The sequence below is a fragment of the Zophobas morio genome, unplaced genomic scaffold (assembly GCF_036711695.1).
Source record: "Zophobas morio isolate AGI-343-1 ecotype UQ-CSIRO unplaced genomic scaffold, CSIRO_AGI_Zmor_V1 ptg000014l, whole genome shotgun sequence".
Lineage (NCBI taxonomy): Eukaryota > Metazoa > Arthropoda > Insecta > Coleoptera > Tenebrionidae > Zophobas > Zophobas morio.
The window spans coordinates 13006126-13025578 of NW_026972119.1; the positions used below are offsets into that span (position 1 = coordinate 13006126).

At 34.1% G+C, this 19453-nt stretch overlaps 1 protein-coding gene across 1 annotated transcript in view; it reads left to right on the plus strand.

Annotated features, from left to right (window-relative positions):
• Positions 1-19453, plus strand: part of LOC135128544 (cell division cycle and apoptosis regulator protein 1-like) — a 24257-nt gene continuing 4804 nt past the window's right edge. Inside the window, exons 1-6 of the mRNA XM_064055407.1 lie at positions 1-523; positions 6968-7664; positions 7716-7941; positions 7988-8283; positions 15474-15699; positions 15957-16205. Of these exons, the coding sequence (XP_063911477.1) occupies positions 265-523; positions 6968-7664; positions 7716-7941; positions 7988-8283; positions 15474-15699; positions 15957-16205 (1953 nt within the window). The 5' untranslated portion in view covers positions 1-264. The remainder of the gene's footprint in view (positions 524-6967; positions 7665-7715; positions 7942-7987; positions 8284-15473; positions 15700-15956; positions 16206-19453) is intronic.

A 19453-nucleotide genomic window follows, 5' to 3' on the forward strand; every position in this document is an offset into this window, starting at 1 on the left:
TCCGTCATTGCTGTCGAAAACAGTGAAAAATGCAATGGCGATAATCGTACAATAAAAATGTTATACTTTATACAAATAGTACACATAAACAAATTATTTTTAAAACGATAAGTACACAACCCATAACTTCTCTAGTTAAATGGATGATAGTTTCTAAAAGTGAAAAACGAAGATTCTTCAAAGGTTACGTTAATAATTATTTAAGGGCGCAAAAGTGAATGTTTCTTTTCTTATCGATTAAATAATTCCGTTTGAACGCATACCATGAGCAACATAGGCCAGTTCAACAACAAAAACCCTCCGTGGGGACGAACTAACAATTCTCCAAACATTGTTAACCAACCGAATCCTCTACAACAACAAATCATGAACCAAAGTGCCCTCAACAACATGAACACGTCCGGAATGGTGCAGTTTCAACAGCAACACCAACAGCAGGTGTTTCAGAATGCCATGGGGCTTCAACAGCAGAATATTGGGCTCGGGCTGCAGCAAATGGCCAACAACGCGATGGGGGCTGCAGGTTAGTGCTAAGCATGTTACTGTTTCATTGTAGTTCACGTTGTTGAAAGTAGTGATACGGTTTGAACAAGAGGTCTAATTTGGCAAACTCCATTTTTCATATTAGCATAAATTAACTCGACCCACTGATGGGTGGATTGGCTACGAATGATAAAAATTTAGTTTGGGATTGATGAAATTGTGTTTAAAGAAATGCAAAAACTACAAATGCAATATTGATAGGACGTTTTGTATTACATAGGTTTAAAATGTTTATGAAAATTTGATTAAGACTAGATTCCATGTAGTAACGATTTTTTTTTTTTTTTAGTTTTTCGTGAATGAACTACGATCTGTTTTATGTGTGCAAAAATTTAAGATTTTTTTTAAATAATTTAAAATTTGATCGTGGAGAACTTTTTACACAACAAAAACTTGGTTGTCTAAAATCTGTTTTTAATATATCGTCACTGTAAGGAAACAAGTAATTGTTTTTTAAACTAAGGATTACGGAGATATGTGTAGAAACAAATTGTGCCAAATGTAAATACTATATTAATAAATTCTTGAAATATTTCATTTGAGAGCTGTAAAGCACTCTAAATACAAGTAGGTTTTTTTTAAGTATAAGTTTGTTTATTTTTATAGGACTTGTGTGATTAATTGGTATTTGGAGCTGCCTATTAAAATATTTTTAACGGTTTTCAACTGCACAGTTGGTGAAGTCGATATTTAACAGACCCCTGTTCGCAGGGATTATTAAGAGTTTAAAAAAAAGCCAGATGTCGATGTTGTCACCTAGAAATTAATGCTTCAACTGTTTGATGTGTAGCAAAACTACACAAAAAATAAGACGTTGAAAATGAAAATATTTCAGCCAGAAAATTTTCGATTATACTTGATGTGTGAACAAAAAAAAATTTCGAGCATAAGCTAAGAAAGTATTGTAATAGGGTCCATCCAATGAATGGCTACTTTTATGCTTTTCGACATATCAGGACCTCCAGAGTACGAAAAAATGGGTCTCCCATTGCCGTCTGTCTGTCGTCTACCGTCTGTGCCGATTTTTATTTGACGATAATCTCGAAAACTAATGGTTCGGTTGTTGTTTTTGTCTAATCATTCCCACCAACAATTTGATAACGTCACCTCAAAAAATTGCGTGGTAAATGTTACGTAAATTTTCTAAAATAACATACTCCTGTATTTTTGGCTGATGAATCTGCCTTGAATTTTTACTCTTGGGAACCAGATTCTCGAAAAAATTAAATTACTTAACAATATTTTGTACTAAAACCGAAGGAGCGTTGAGAAGAGTTTGATTGATGGCTTAGCTAGTTACGCGCCTACTAATAAGGCGAATGTTCGTTCCACTCATGAGCCACTTTTTTTTCCGTACCCCGTGACTGGTTTTATCTATTTTTTTCTTAAAAAATTGGATCTGTTCGATTGTACTTCAGGGACAAAGGAAGTTCTGTCTAATAACATGGGACCACTCTTAAATTTAAATTTAGTAGTGGTCTTGATGTATCCTTGGCGTATTGACGTTTTTTTTTAAGTTATTTGTACAGAACTTCCTTCGTCTCGGAAACACAAACAAGTTTTTTATCTGACATTTTGCCCTTTTTTTTCTAAATAACTGACAACGAATGAAAGATTCATCACAATTGAGCTAGGATGAATATGGGTGGGGTTTAATTTTTGGCTTGTTTTTTTCTTAATATACATAGTATTCTTTCAACAACACGATACTCAAAAACATGTTTTTCATTTCTTTTAGAGAAATAAGGATTTTGCAATTAAGCTCCGCCCCACTGGCTCACGACGAATAAAAAAATCATCAAAATTGAGATAGGGCGGGTGGGCGGGGCTTATGTTTTGCCTTTTCTTTCTTAATATACATAGTCATCTTTTCGCAACAAGAAACTTAAAACATGGTTAAAATGGTACATTTTTGCAAGGAAATATTGATTTTGCAATTATGGGGCGGAGCCTAATTGCAAAATCGATATTTCCTTATTCAAATTTTCCATTTTAAACATGTTTTAAGTTTTATGTTGTGAAAAGAAGTCTACACATATTGAAACACAAAGGCAAAATGTAAGCCCGCCCACCCACCCCATCTCAATTGTAATGATTTTTTTTATTCTTAGAAACTTAAAACACGTTTAAAATGGTAATTTTTGTAAGGAAATAGGGATTTTGCAATTAAGCTCCGCCCCTAGGTCGGCCAACGAATGAAAACTTCATTACTAGTTAGATAAGTGGGTGGAGCTTAATCTTTTGCTTTAATTTTTTCTTAATATGCATAGTATTCTTTGAACCACACGAAACTAAAAAATATGTTTTTAAATTCTCGTAGAGAAATAAGGATTTTGCAGTTAGGTTCCGCCTTCTTGGCTCACGACGAATAAAAAAAATCATCACAATTGAGACAGGGCGGGTGGGCGTGTCTACATTTTGCCTCTTTCTTAGTATATAAAGACTTATTTCGACAACAACAAACTTAAAACATGTTTAAAATGGTAATTTTTTGTAGGAAAGTATCGATTTATCAATTAGGCTCCGCCCCTCGGTTTGACAACGAATGAAAAATTCATCTCAATTGAGTTAGAATGGATATGGGTGGGGCCTAATTTTTGGCTTGTTTTTTTCTTAATATACATAGTATTCTTTCAACAACACTATGCTCAAAAACATATTTTTTATTTCTTGTAGAGAAATAAGGATTTTGCAGTTAAGCTGCGCCTCCTTGGCTCACGACGAATAAAAAAAATCATCAGAATTGAGATAGGGCGGGTGGGCGGGGCTTATATTTTGCCTTTTTTTCTTAATATACATAGCCGTCTTTTCACAAGAAACTCAAAGCATGGTTAAAATGGTACATTTTTGCAAAGAAATATGGATTTTGCAATTATGAGGCGGAGCCTAATTGCAAAATCGATATTTCCTTATTCAAATTTTCCATTTTAAACATGTTTTAAATTTTATGTTGTGAAAAGAAGTCTACACATATTAAAACACAAAGGCAAAATGTAAGCCCGCCCACCCGCCCTATCTCAGTTGTGATGATTTTTTTATTCGCCGTGAATCAAGGGGCGGAGCTTAACTGTAAAATACTTATTTCTTTACCAGAAATTAAAAACATGTTTTTGAGTATCGTGTTGTTCAAAGAATACTATGTAAATTAAGAAAAACAGGCAAAATATAAACCCCGCCCACCCACCCCATCCCAATTGTAATGATTTTTTTCATTCTTACAAATTTAAAACGTTTAAAATGGTAAATTTTTGTCAGGAAATATGGATTTTGCATTTAGACTCCGCCCCTAGGTCTGCCAACGAATGATAACTTCATTACTATTTAGGTCAGGGTAGGTATGGGTGGGGCTTCATCTTTGGCTTTAATGTTTTCTTAATATACATAGAATTCTTTGAACAAAACGATACTAAAAAATATGTTTTTAATTTCTCGTAGAGAAATAAGGATTCTGCAGTTAAGTTCCGCCTTCTTGGCTCACGACGAATAAAAAAAAATCATCACAATTGAGACAGGGCGGGTGGGCGGGGCTACATTTTGCCTCTTTCTTAATATATAAAGACTTATTTCGACAACAACAAACTTAATACATGTTTAAAATGGTAAATTTTTGAAGGAAAGTGTCGATTTTGCCATTAGGCCCCGCCCCTCGGTCTCACAACGAATGAAAAATTCATCATAATATGGATATGGGTGGGGCTTAATTTTTGGCTTTTTTTTAATATACATAGTATTCTTTGAACAACACGATATTCAAAAACATGTTTTTTATTTCTTGTGGAGAAATAGGGATTTTGCAATTAAGTTCCGCCCCCTTCGCACACGACGAATAAAAAAAATCATCAGAATTGAGATAGGGCGGGTGGGCGGGGCTTATATTTTGCTTTTTTTTCTTAATATACGTAGTCGTCTTTTCAGTACAAGAAATTTAAAACATGCTTAAAATAGTAAATTCTTCCAGACAAATATGGATCTGGCAATTAAGCCCCGCCCCTCGATCTAACAACGAATGAAAAATTCATCATAATTGAGAATTGAGATCGGGGCGGGTGGGTATGGGTGGGGCCTAATCTTTGGCTTTATTTTTTCTTAATACATATACATAGTATTCTCTGAACAAGACGATACTCAAAAGCATATTTTTTATTTCTCGTAGAGATCTAAGGATTTTGCAGTTAAGCTCCGCCCTCTTGGCTTACGACGAATAAAAAAAAATCATCACAATTGAGACAGGGCGGGTGGGCGGGGCTACATTTTGCCTTTTTTTTTCTTAATATGTGTAGATTTATTTCGAGAACAAGAAACTTAAAACATGTCTAAAATGTTAAACTTTTGTAGTATTTATTTAAATTAAATCCTTCACTTTTCTTCTACAACTTTCTTTAAATACGGTAAAAGTTGGACATCAAAGTTAATATCAACGGTAACTTGGCAACGGAGTTTATAAATGACAATTTCAGCTCTAAAAGCAACGTCAACGGGAACTTCAACGTCAACATAAGTTCATAAATCCCACTTAAGTCCAAACAAAAATACAAGTGGATTAGTAAATTACAAGTGAATAAGCATATAATGTGTATGTTTAAAGTTTCGTAATAAAATTTTATGATGACGTTAATTATATCAGTTTGAATAGGTACAGTGTAATTAATAAGACGAGTACTGTGTTCCCAGAATTCAAGAAAATGATAAGTTTTTGTTTTACTAATTAAATATATTTTTTAAAGCTATTTTGTATAAGAAATTCCAATACATGTATAGAAAGAAGCACATTTTCGAATAATTTTTACTTTGCAAAATTTTTAGATGGCGTAATCAGTTTGCTCAAACCAATGAATAGGTAAATTCTGAATAGTGATTTACCATGTTCACCTTAACCTTAAAGCGTGTACAAAATTTCAGCGCAATTGGTGTTGTAGTTTCTAAGATATTAAATTGTAAAATTTTGTAATTGGTAAATTTTTTGCTGAAAAGATTAGTACTAAATTTAGTAGGGATAAGTGGATAAATTTTGATCAGTGTTTTACCACCTGCACGATATTCTTCAAAAAATGTAAAATTTCACAATTATCTGTTTAGTAAATCGTCAATAGGCGACAGAAACGGGAGACCTATTTTTTATACATATTTTAGGGGCTATGAAACGTCGAGAAAATAGTAAAAATTTATTGAAAGCTTAATTTCGCCAATGTTATAACGAGCTTCAGTGTTGCTACATTTATTCCTGAAAGAGTACGAAGATCATTTAAAATTAACAAAAACAATTAACAGTTGGGAATTTTTAGAAATGTTTTAGAGTATGTCGAAAATTTTTTTTTTGGTCCTTCACCCATCACAGGAAACGCGTTAACAGTTGCTCCAAATATATGAATGTATTGATAAAGGCCAAAGTTATGCCTCTATTTCTAGTGAGTTTTTCCATTTGAAAATTTTCCGATCAACATTATTTCAGCAAAGATACGTATGTCAATTCCGATACGTGCAGTGTAACACTAATGATAAAATACTGGGGAAGAAAAAAAGTATACATAATGGTAGTAACAGTGTAAGAAATAAAAAAACCCCATGCCACTTCAAACGTGCGCGATTTTCCAGTTACAATTCCTTATATTAGTATAAAACGTTGCTTTACAATTTGTTTTTTTTTTTTGCGAAAATTTGGGTGCCTCGTGGAAAATCTCAAGGCGGATTCATAGAAAACAACTACAGGAGTTTGTTATTTTATCTGTTTAATAAAAATCTGGACAGAAGGCAGACAGATAGACAGATAGACGGAAACGGGGACCTATCTTTTGCGGAATTATGAAACGTCGAGAAAACATGAAAGGAGTCAGTCACCTGATGGGCTCGGATACAATACTTTCTTAACTTTCGCTCGGGAGGTAAAAATGCTTGAAACGGAATGTAAAATTTTTATTATCCAAAAATTATTACTGAAATGAGCACAAATAAGAAAACTGTGGATGGTCGTGACTTTTCAATGTGATGGATAGAAAAATTTCGCCAACAATTTCCTATAACCCCAAAATGAACAATTGTCAAATTGAAAATTTTGTCAATACATTTTTGTTTTAATTAATTCCATGGCTGACTTGATAACACTTTTTTTTCGTATGGCACTACTAAATGTATCGTAATTTTGGGTTTTACATTTGTGGTCAAAAACTGTCAAATTGGGTGTCAATGCCAATATTATTGTATATTTTAAAATAAATTTCATGGCGTACTGGACGACTTTTTTTTCGGTCATATTGGTGTCAGTGAACAACAAAATTGAAAATCAATAGTCCAAGAAGAAACTTTATTATTATTACAAAAATTTGTATTTTAACCAAAAATACCATTTTGCGAGCTTAATTATTTTTTTATAATTTTTGTTAAGTCGATAATGTTTAGTATTGCATAAAACAGCGACCAATGTTTCCAGGTTTAGGTTCTCAGCTAGCCTCCAACCAGATTTTCCAACAAGTCGGCGCTGTCACGTACCCCAATCCCCGCGGCTTAAACCCGACGGCCTTCCAGACCCAAAACATTTCGGCAGTGCCTCCAGTTCAGAACAACTCTAACGTAGGCACCAAGCAGAGGGTGTTCACCGGCACCGTAACCAAGGTCCACGACAATTTTGGTTTCGTGGACGAAGACGTCTTCTTTCAAATAAACGCTTGCGTCAAAGGCTCAAACCCTATGGTGGGCGATAGAGTTTTGGTTGAAGCCTCGTATAATCCTACTATGCCTTTTAAGTGGAACGCTACCCGAATTCAAGTTCTTCCAATGTCAAATCAACCTTCGGCTAGACATTCAAATAATTCTAAAAATTATAGCAACTCCAACTCAAACGCGTACAATGCCGTGCCACCCCCGTCCGATAACTCGAACGGAAATTTCGGACGGAACAATCAAAGACCGAAGGCGGCTCTGGGTAGAGGACGGGAAAGGTCGCGGGATAGGGAGAGGGAAGAGGACGAAATCGAGCGGAAAAGGCGGCGGGAAGAGCGCCTGAGGGAGAGGGAAAAGGAAGAGAAGAAGTCGCCGTTGAGAAGGAGGTCTAGGTCGCCTAAATCGAGGCGTCGGTCGAGGATTGTGCCACGCTATATGGTCCAAATTCCAAAAATTGCCTTGAATTTGTAATTACTTGTAAATAATAGGGTTTATCCTGGTTAATGTTGTTATTACAGGTCTGAAGCCGACGTTCTAGAAATTCGCCGACGGTACACTAACCTCTACATACCTTCCGATTTCTTCTACACCCATTTCCGTTGGGTGGATGCCTTTCCTCCAGACAAACCCTTCACCATGAATAAACCCAGCTTTTTTCACATCATGAATAAGGAAGTCGATCCCGTTGTTGAAAACGATGCAATTCTTGAACCTCCCGACGCGGATTATCTTTTTTCTGCTAAGGTATATTTTTTTCAAGTTAGTTTGTTTTTTAACGTTTGTCCTCCAGGTCATGTTGATGAGCATGTCGGGCTTAGACGAACTATACCAAAAATGTTGTGCCATGGCAGAAGACAAAGATAAAAGAGACCGCGAAAGCGAAGAACGAGATTTCGTACATCCGGCACGTTTGTTAAACTTTTTAGTAGGTTTGCGTGGCAAAAATGAAACCATGGCCATCGGAGGTCCTTGGAGTCCGTCTTTAGATGGAGAAAATCCTGACAAGGATCCGTCGGTTTTGATCAAAACGGCTATTCGTACCTGCAAGGCTCTCACCGGAATCGATCTGTCAAGCTGCACACAATGGTTAGTCTGAATTTTTAAGGATTAGTATTTTTAAGCTTATGGCTTCATACAGTAAACCTTTGGACAAATTTTAATATTTTGAAAGGTAACTTTTACTTTCAATCGGAAAGTTCATCTGCTTTACACTATGTGATTTGATTGTTTTCTTCTTTAGTTTTGAGCCAAATCTGGGGGAAAATGTAATGGGGCATGCTGAGTTGAGATATTTAAACTAACGAACTCCTGCAACATTAGTAAAAGTTTTAATTGCTTTGTTATAGAAGTTGATAGAAGGGTTATAGTTGATGAGAGTTAAGTGGTTTGGTAACGGAAATGCAATGGTGAGACCGCTCAACTCTCATTGGACAATGACAATAAATACGGATAAACACTTAAGCGGTTTTTTTGTAGCAGACAAAGAACTTATCAAGTAGGTTAACGTTTGAATTGAATATTAAATTAAATGGCCATAAAATATTCAGTGATGTACGTGAGTTTTGTTGTGCAGACTAGCTATGATCCCCCGCAATCATCTGATCAATAAATTATGTGGCGTTGCGTGTGTATGCAAATACGGAGAATTGATTAAGTTTAACGTATTAATATTTTTTTTATATCCAGCTATTACATTATTCTGTAATAAAAGTAACCACCGCAAAAGTAGCGTCAGAAACGTGTCCGGTTACATTTACACGATTATAAAGTTTTTCTAAATTCTACCAGCTATTTTTAGATGTTTCAACGATTAACATAAATTCTTTAAAGTAGAATATAAACGCTAAGATTTATGCACAAAATTTACGTAACTAAATGTGAGGTGTGGGTATGTTTATAAAAGAAACGCCATTACCATTTTGCAGTCTAATACTGCAGCAATAAAATTTAATTTACGTTGTTTATAAGTATGTAGTATGTTTACTGTTTGAAAATGCTTGTCAAGTACGTATGACGTCATGCAACTAAAACGGAAGACTGTGATGATCATTCTAATTTCATTTTATAAAGGCATTGTTCTTGAAGTGCAAAAATTTTACCATAATGGATGTGCGAATGATGTAAAGTTTGTAGAGACCAGTTGTTACCCCTAACTTTGATCAGTCAAGTAGAAAGTTCCGTTTATTTCCGCTTCATTAACGCCAACAGGGGTACCCCAGTTGCTTCAAAGTCCGATTAGAGACTTGTTTTGTTAAAGGTGGAGTTCGTGCCTCTCCTTTTTATTTAATTTACAAAAAATAAAGAATGTTGCTGGTTTTGGAATTCATGATAGCTTCTTAGAATTCGAACTTCTAAATGAATGTAGTAACAGAAAAATACAAATTGGAGGGTGCAGATAGGGCCCTGAAAAATTGATTTAGTTATAGAGAGAGCTTTGTTTGCTCTTGAAACACAATCAAACGAGTTCGAAATGGAATGTTAAAAAAACACCCGTTTTAAATATAAATGATATTGCTTTAAAAAATATATACATATTTCGAATTAACAAACTTGAGTCCAGGGGACTTCCATATTTATATTTATGTCTAATCTGCAGTTTTTAATAAAAAAAAATTGGTCGAAGGTTATTTCAACAGAACTTTCCTCGCCCCTAAAGTGCAGCCAAATAAATCCCACTTCTCTGAAAAATTATCACTTTTTTGTGATTTTTGTTTTCTGATAACCTCTGTAAAGTAAAAACCAGTGGCGTAAATAACGTTCTCGCAACTTATTTATGTTTAATTTTTCATTTTTTGCTGCTTCATTTTTTCGAGTTTTGAAGTTTAAATTTAATTTTTCAATTTTTCAACTTTTCAATTCAATTTCTAGATGTTGCAATTGTTCGATTTGAGTTTCTCGAGTTTTCAGTTTTTAATTTTTTCATTTGCAATTTTTCGTCTCAATTTTTCTATTTGAGTTTCTCGAGTTTTCAATTTTTGACTTTTTTCATTTGCAATTTTTCGTTTCAATTTTTTATTTTCTTTATTTTTATAATTTTTCAATAATTTTTTGTTTTCTCAATTTCACTTTTTTTTTTAATTTTTCATTTCGTCAGTTTTTCAATTTGCAATTTTTCAATTTTTCGTTTTTTCTTTCTTTAATTTTAACGTTTCAATTTTCAGATTTCAGAGAAAAACGAGAAAGTACAAGTTTTTCTAAGTGGCTTACATTAGGAGTACAATCCAAAATTATTGAATAGTAGATTGACTTTTTGTTTTTTATTAGAATATCTCTTGTGCTTTGCGGCAAAAAATTGCTGAAAGAAAACTATGTATATAAAGAAAAAAAAAAAAAAAACAACAAAAAGTAAGTTTTTCATTCATAATCAGAGCAGGGGCGGAGTTGAATAGTAACATATTATTGCTCTAGAAAACTCTAATCTTTTAAAAACATATTTCATATGGTAATTTCTTGTAGATAAATGAGGATTTTGCAACTAAACTCCGCCTTTCAGCTCACGCTGAATAAAGCATTCATCACAATTGAGAAGGGGTGGGTGGGCGGGGATTCTATTTGGTCCATTTTTTCTTAATATGCGAAGTCTTTTTTTCCCAACAAGAAACTGACAATATGTTTAACAATCCTGTTGTTGAAAGAAAATTCTATATATTAAAAAAAAAAAACAGAGATTAAGCCCCACCCCGGCAAAACTAACAAGATAATGCCAACATTATAGTTATTTTACAGATTTATCAACTAATCGTTTCAAATTTCAGGCTTACGTCTTCTTAAATGTCAGAAATTTTAAGGCAGAATTTGTGGGATCGAGTGTATCGTTAATAAAACTAATTCAACTTCATTGGCTTTTTTAAACATTTGTGTAAACAAAATGAAAATATATTGCCAAAGCACAACAGTGTTGCATCTCGGAGCACATGTTTTAATAAATATTTATTTAATAAATTTTTCAGTTGAAGTCATTAACTCTACAGTGGAATAATGAGTAAATTTTAATTTCTTTTTTGTAATCATTAAATTAACACTAGCATCTGGTCCAAGTAAAAAACCAAAACGCAAATTCTAAGATAGATTGGTAAAATTTACGGACTTACCATTAATAGTAGTAATACCAAGAATCGTTCTTATTCAATGCGATGAGACTTCCTATAAGAAATTATTATTATTACATTACAAAGTGCTCAAAAATTTCAGAGCAGTCTGTTTTATATTTTCTAAGTAAAGTAGCTGAATTTTTGTGGCATAATTGTGATTTTTTTTCCAAAAACTTACAAAGTTACAAATAGGAACGGATTAATAGATCACAGATATAGAATCATATTGTTTTTCACGCTGTAAATCGGAGTTACTTAGAAAAGATTTGAGATCACGCGATCAACTTTTTTTGGTAGGTCTGTTCAGATAAATTTTGGTTAGCACTTTACCGTCTTGATATTTTTAAATCATAAAATTTTATAGAAGTTAGTCCAAGAGTGTCGGAAATTATCTGTCCAATAAAACGATCGACAGACGAAAAAAGAGACCTACTTTTTTATGTGCTAGGAGCTATGAAATGTTGACAACATGAAATTACTCAACTTATGTCTATTATATACAACAAGGTCTCAGCTTACAAAAATTGTTAACAGAAAAGTTTCAACAACGTTACTTTTTTTACCATTTACTGGCCTTTATATATTTTGAAAATATATTTTCTGTTTTATCTTGCCACTATAAAAAAGAAAATATATATTTTTTAAATTGATCTTGAATACATTTCAATAAAAACTCTCCAGTAGGAAGCCCCTTTGTTTTTAATATTATGTAACGTTCCGAATTTGGTCCTTCAGGCTTGTTATAACAATGTTGTACTCGGGGATGTCCCTATTGAGTTCGTATTTTTACTTCCAAAGCGTAAGTTAAACAAGTCTTGTAATCGAAGTCCATCAGGCGACATTTTTTCGATGTGTCATGCCCCCTAGAGTACGAAAAAATAGGTCCTCCTTTTCCGTGTGTCTATCGGTCCGCCGTCTGTGTCTATTTTTGTTTGACAGATAACCTCCGAAACTAATGGAATGATTGTGTAAAATTTTATGTGTATAATGATAATGAATATCACGTAGTTGGTAAACCGCTAATCAAACTTTGTTGAATCATCTTCACCAACAATGACATGTTTTAAATGGTATAAAATAACATTCATACACCCGAGACATCCAGATATTTTGAAAAAAAAAAATGAAAATTATAGAACATTCTTCAATTTAATTTTGAATTTTTAAAATCGAATGCTTTGAAATTTTGCAGATGTTTTAAAGTTATTGTAAACATGGTAAATTTTTAATAAAAATATTTTTGTTTATTTCTGTTCTTAGAGAGTATATAACTTGCCAAAATCAGTTTTATCTTAACAAGTACTAGCCCCGCCCACCCTCCTTTTTCTCATTTTAGCGATTAATTTTATTTCTGCATAAAATTCACCTTTCATTCAAAGCAGATAAAATTAATGACCGAAATGGAGGCGGGTGGGTGGTTGGGGTTAGTTATATGTTCTTCTGTAGAGTGGGAGTGGGGGGAACTGATCGAAAATATCCAAATCATATTTTTTGGATTTGCGTATACAGGGTAACTAAAAAAAATAATGAATGAATAAATTTATTTTACTGATTAAATCAAGAATGGCTGACTCCACTTAAAAATTTGGGAATACAATACTGTTATTATTAGTATAACACTACATCTATCCTTGCAAACAATCAATGACGACGTCATCACAAAATTTTGTACTATTTTATTCAGAAAAAAGGACAAATGAGCGTGGCATTGAATGTCATTCCCATTGTTTTTCATTGATCTATGAGAACCTGATTTTCTAATCGTATCCATTTTTTTTTTAATATGTAAAATAGTAAAGGAAAAACGCATTTGTAACGTTCCCGTAGCACGCTTCTTTACATTTACTTTAACATTTCATATAATCTTTATTTTTACCTAAAAAAAAATAAATTCGCAAAATCAAATTTCAAATTTTTTCGAAAAAGCTGGATATGTTTTATCATACTCTGGGGTGAGAGGGTGGGTGGGTGGGGCTTAATCTTGTTTTTTTTAGTTTTAGGATAGTTAAACATGTTTTCAGTTTCTTGTTGGGAAAAAAAGACTTCGTATATTAAGAAAAAATGGACAAAATATATGGCCCGCCCACCCACCTCTTCTCAATTGTGATGAACGTTTTATTCATAGTGAGTTTAGTTGCAAAATTCTCGTTTCTCTACAAGAAATTACCATATGAAACTCCTCACAATTGAGATTGGGGTGGGTGGGTGGGGCTTAATCTTTGTTTTTTTTTTCTGTATATACGTAGTTTTCTTTCAACGATTTTTTGGCGCAAATAACAAGGGATATTATAATTAAAAACATAAAGTCAATCTATTATTCAATAATTTTGGATTGTACTCCTAATGTAAGTTACGTAGAATAATTTGTACTTTCTCATTTTTGTCGAACAACTGAAAAATTTAAATTTAAACGTCCAAAAGTTGAAAATCGGGAAACTGGAAAATTTAAAAATGAAAACTTAAAGAGATGCCATAAAATTAAAGAAAAAAAAACTGAAAATTGAAAAACTGACGAAATGAAAAATTGAAAAAAAGTGAAATTGAAAAAACCAAAAATTATAAAATCGGAACATTGAAAAATTGTTAAAATAAAGAAAATAAAAAATTGAAACAAAAAATTACAAATCGAAAAATTAAATTGGAAAGTTGAAAAATTGAAAAATTTAAATTTGAAAACTCGAAAAAATAAAGGAACAAAAAAAAATTGTAGAAAGGATTCAAGTTAAATAAGCTGCGGGAGCGTTGTTTACGCCACTGGTTTTTACTTTATAGAGGTTACCAGAAAACAAAAATCGGAAAAAATAGATAATTTTTCAGAGAAGTGAAAATCAAAAATAGAGGCGAATTTTTAATACACAAGTAAATTAACATTATTTAACGTAGGATTTACCCAATACTGCTTTGAAATGACGTCATAAATTTTTGTAAGTGATAAATATACGATTTTTATTAGTTGACCTAAAATATAAAAGTAAAAAAGTAATCGATTTGAAAGTTTCAGACAAAATATTCCCCAGTAGGAGGCCAGTTTTTTATTTTTAGCACGCCTATAATAGTTTCACTTGTAACAAATTATGTAAACAAATTTAGGAAGTCGATTTCAACCTTCTTGTACTTATCGTATCGATTTGAAACTTTGCAAGGGTGTGTAATTTAGATGATAAAACAATACTTTGATACTATCAAACAGTGGGGTCCACTCCACTCTCTAAATTTTGCCATATGTCACAAAATTTGAGTGCAGTTGTAGTCTTGACGCTAGCGTGTTTTTTACAAATTACGACAACAATCGGCTCAGTAGTTTCGGAGATTATCTGTCTAATAAAAATTGACATAGGCAGACGGGCAGATGAAAACCAAAGAATATTTTTTCGGACTCTTGGGGTCATGAAACATAGAGAAAACATGAAACTGGCAAATTGTTTAAATACAAGTAAATAAATATGATGTGCTTGCTACATTTTTATTAATTTACCTAAAATTTTAATGAATCTCAGCTAAATAAATAAGTAAATACATAAAAAGAGAAGAATGGTATTAAAGTTTAAGGACCATTAAATACAGATAAATTCACTTGAATGGATTAAATTCAAGTAGTAGATTAAACGTACGACATCTGGATAATCAGCGTTAATCTCTTATATTGGATAATTATTTTTATTTTCACTAAATTGTGTACACAAAATTGCAGAATAAATAGGCTCCCTTAAGTACAAAATAACAAGTAAATATTTATAATTAAAAATTAGTCCTCCACGTGTTTTAACACATATTTTGTGAATCATACATTTACACCATATAGCCTGAATACGTTTACACATTTTAGTACTCGAACTTAGCCCACCACAAATGTTCTTACTGGCTACATAAGAATTGCCTTGATCGAAGGTAGAGTAGGTGCTTTTAGTACTTCTTCTAAGTGACGAATAGTCGTATGGAATAGTGCATCTTTCAGATGTTGCTAGCGAGTTCTCGATTCCACTCGCTGCCCCATTGCACTTCACAGTACGTTCTTCGGCCGTTACTATCTCACATTATGTAGCATAAGCATGCCGTTGATAACGTTGCATAATTGTCGGCGGCGCTGTTGTCGGCAGGGAGCCGACCGGAAGTTGCAAAGGTGTGCTTAAATCGTGTTTGGTAGCTAAGGCTAGTAGCACCTGCTCACTCGTTATATTCCATTAGGTACCGGTTCGTGGAGCTGTATTACCGGCGCAGCGAATCGACCCACAAGGGCAGGGCCGTACCGGCGCGGGTCGAAACCGTGGTGCTCTTTCTACCAGATGTTTGGAGTTGCGTACCTACCCGTCTGGAGTGGGACGGCCTCCACCAGAGCTACAGGAAGCAGCTGGAACGCAGGCTGAAAGCCGACCTGGAGGGCGGCGACGACACACCGCCAGCTGACGAAAAGGCATCAATTTTGTTAATCTATGTATAAAAAACAGATAGGCTAGGTATACGCAGTGCTGTGGACTGGGCCAGTCTGCACTCTACCACCAACATTGTTTGATGGAATGGCCTAACTCCACCACCCACCTCCACCGCTCGTATGGTGACTGGTTGATGAGCGCAGTACGAGTGCGAACGAGCGAATGTGATGGGCGATTGTTGCGTGCGTCGTCTACGATCGATGGACTTTTACTGACTCGTGCTTTTGTATTTCTGTAGGAAGAAGATCCGCCGAGCGACAAGCTGGAACCGACGCACTATTCGCAGCTCGATCCAAAGACGATGGTCGTCAGCGCTTTGCGGAACGAGCTCAAAGCGAGGAACGTCAACTCGAAGGGTTTGAAGTCGCAGCTGGTGGCCAGGCTGGCGAAGGCGTTGAAGGTCGAAGCGGAGAAAGCGGAGGACCCGTCGAAGGAGGTGCAGCAGGAAGTGGATTTCGACACGAGCGCTGATGAGAAGAAAGTCGAGGTAGGTTCATCGTCTGAAACCGAGAAACGTAACGACTTTTGTTATGACGCTACTCTGGTTGGCTTAAGGTGGCTCTGCAAGCGTGTTGTTTTGTTTCATTGTCGTTAGATGGTTCTGACCGTTGTCCTCCAAAGAGGAACGAAGTGTCGATCCCAAATATATGGTAGAAATATTTTCATATTTGGATGGGCAGATTGTCAAATTAAATCGTTTTAAATATGCTACATTCTGATGTGAAAAAATAATGTTTAACGTTCATTTGTTTCTGTGTACGACATTCAACTTTTGTTTTAATGACACCCTATTCTTACTTCCCGAGCGTAAACGACGGGGATGAACTCATTCAAATCAAACTAATTTCTACGTGACATTTTTCCGATGTACACTGACCGGCAAAAAAAATCGGCCACCCTGAAAAATTTCACAAAACCACTTTAAAATTAGCAAAAAAAAAACGAATACAAATAAACGCAAATTAAATTAAATTTTTAACAAAATAACAAAAACAGACCAAGTATGATATTTTCTAAAAAAAAAAAAAAACAAAAAACAATAAAGCAGGCTGTTGTTGTAAACAGTGTTTTTCATCATTTGATTATAAATTTGGCAAAAACAATTCCATTAACTCTTACAGACGTCTCTCAAATTGTCACTCTGTTTCTGTTATTTTGTTAAATTAAATTTAATTCTGCGTTTATTTGTCTTCTTTTGCTAATTTATACATCATGTGTCAACAGCAAATGGTTCTTTAATAAAATAACGATCACTAGTTAAATCAATAATTATTAAAGTTTGGTTTTGTGAAATTTTTCAGGGTGGCCGGTTTTTTTTGCCGTTCAGTGTATAAACATAGACACTTTCAAGTTGTTTTTCTTATCGAGGATAACCTAAGAACGTACAGTAATTAAGTCCAACAAGGGCAATTTGGTACTTTCATATTTTCTCGATATTTCATAACTCCTAGACAAGGCCTTAGCTAGGAGGAGGCTAGGGGATGCTGAACCTCCCCTAGATCTAGACAAGTTTAATTAACCAAATGTGAATTACAACATCGAAAATCAAGATAAAATGTAGTGTATTATTCAATAAGCGGAAATCAGAGCAATAAAAAAGTCTGGACTGTCGGCATTGTGATCCGGTTATTGCAATTCGTAGAAAACATCTTTTACTTTAGTTTCTGTTTCGCTCGGACGTCTACAATTTGATATGTGTTATCGCTATTTGTCTTAAATTACGAGTACCATAAATGATTTTCAATTCAGCCTTCAGTGGCACCTTTGTTATTACATACGACAGACGTGATTAAATTGTTTCGTTATTTTAGTTTCGTTATAAATCACTATTCAAGAATAACAATAATTTGATTACTAGTATTACAATGCATCTATCCAAACTGATATATGCGTCCTTACAAAAATGTGGATGACATCAACACAAAATTTTGTAATAGAAAAGTTTTGTTACAAGTGAGTTCACTTGTAACAAACGGTTAGCACTTTTTTACCTTTAGTCAAACATTATATGTATACATATTTTTATTTTAGGTTATAATGGTTGCCATAAAAAACCATAAAATTCACAAAATCAAATGTTTTAATTCTTCGAAAGAGCTGGATTTGAAGCTGTACTTTATGGGCAAGGAAAGTTCTGTCGAAGTAATCTTCGACCAATTTCTTTTAATTCTTTCATGTATTATACATACTTTAATATTTTCAAATATTAAATAATAGTTTAATATTTGCAATAAAATTTTGTAATTAGTTGTTATTTTTGTGTAGAAGAAATTTAATTTTCAAATTTAAATATTTCCTTGTACCATTTTAACTATGTAAGTTTCTTGTTGTGAAAAGATGGCTATGTGTATTAAGAAAAAGGCAAAATACAAGCCCCGCCCACCCGCCCTATCCCAATTCTGACGATTTCTGTATTCATCGTGTTGTTCAAAGAATACCACGTTATGAAGAAAAATAAAGCCAAAGATTAGGCCCCACCCATACCCGCCCCGATGTCGATTCTCAATTGTGATTTTCATTCGTTCAGATCGAGGGGCGGGGCTTAATTGCAAGATCCATATTTGTCAGGAAGAATTTACCATTTTAAACATGTTTTAAATTTCTGGTTCTGAAAAGATGACTACGTATATTAAGAAAAAAGGCAAAATATAAGTCCAGCCCACCCGCCCTATCGCAATTCTGTGATATTTTTATTTGTCGTGAGCCAAGGGGGCGAAGCTTAACTGCAAAATCCTTATTTCTCGACGAGAAATTAAAAGCATGTTTTTGAGTATCGTGTTGTTGAAAGAATAATATGTATATTGAGAAAAATGAAGCCAAAGACTAGGCCCGACCCATACCCGCCCCGATCTCTCAATTCTCAATTGTGATGAATTTTTCATTGGTTGTTAGATCGAGGGGTGGGGCTTAATTGCAAGATCCATATTTGTCTGGAAGAATTTACCATTTTAAATATGTTTTGAATTTTTTGTTCTGAAAAGACGACTACGTATATTAGGAAAAAAGGCAAAATATAAGCCCCGTCCACCCGCCCTATCGCAATTCTGATGATTTTTTTATTTGTCGTGAGCCAAGGGGGCAAAGCTTAACTGCAAAATCCTTATTTCTCGACGAGAAATTAAAAGCATGTTTTTGAGTATCGTGTTGTTGAAAGAATAATGTGTATATTAAAAAAAATGGAGCCAAAGACTAGGCCCGACCCATACCCGCCCCGATCTCTCAATTCTCAATTGTGATGAATTTTTCATTGGTTGCTAGATCGAGGGACGGGGCTTAATTGCAAGATCCATATTTGTCTGGAAGAATTTACCATTTTAAACATGTTTTAAATTTCTGGTTCTGAAAAGATGACTACGTATATTAGGAAAAAAGGCAAAATATAAGCCCCGCCCACCCGCCCTATCGCAATTCTGATGATTTTTTTATTTGTCGTGAGTCAAGGCGGCGAAGCTTAACTGCAAAATCCTTATATTTCGACGAGAAATTAAAAGCATATTTTTGAGTATCGTGCTGTTCAAAGAATAATATGTTATGTTAAGAAAAATAAAGCCAAAGATTAGGCCACTCCCATACCCGCCCTGTTCTCAATTCTCAACTGTGATGAATTTTCCATTCATTGTCAGATCGAGGAGCGGGGCTTAATTGCAAGATCCATATTTGTCTGGAAGAATTTACCTTTTTAAACATGTTTTAAATTTTTTGTTCGAAAAGACGACTACACGTATATTAAGAAAA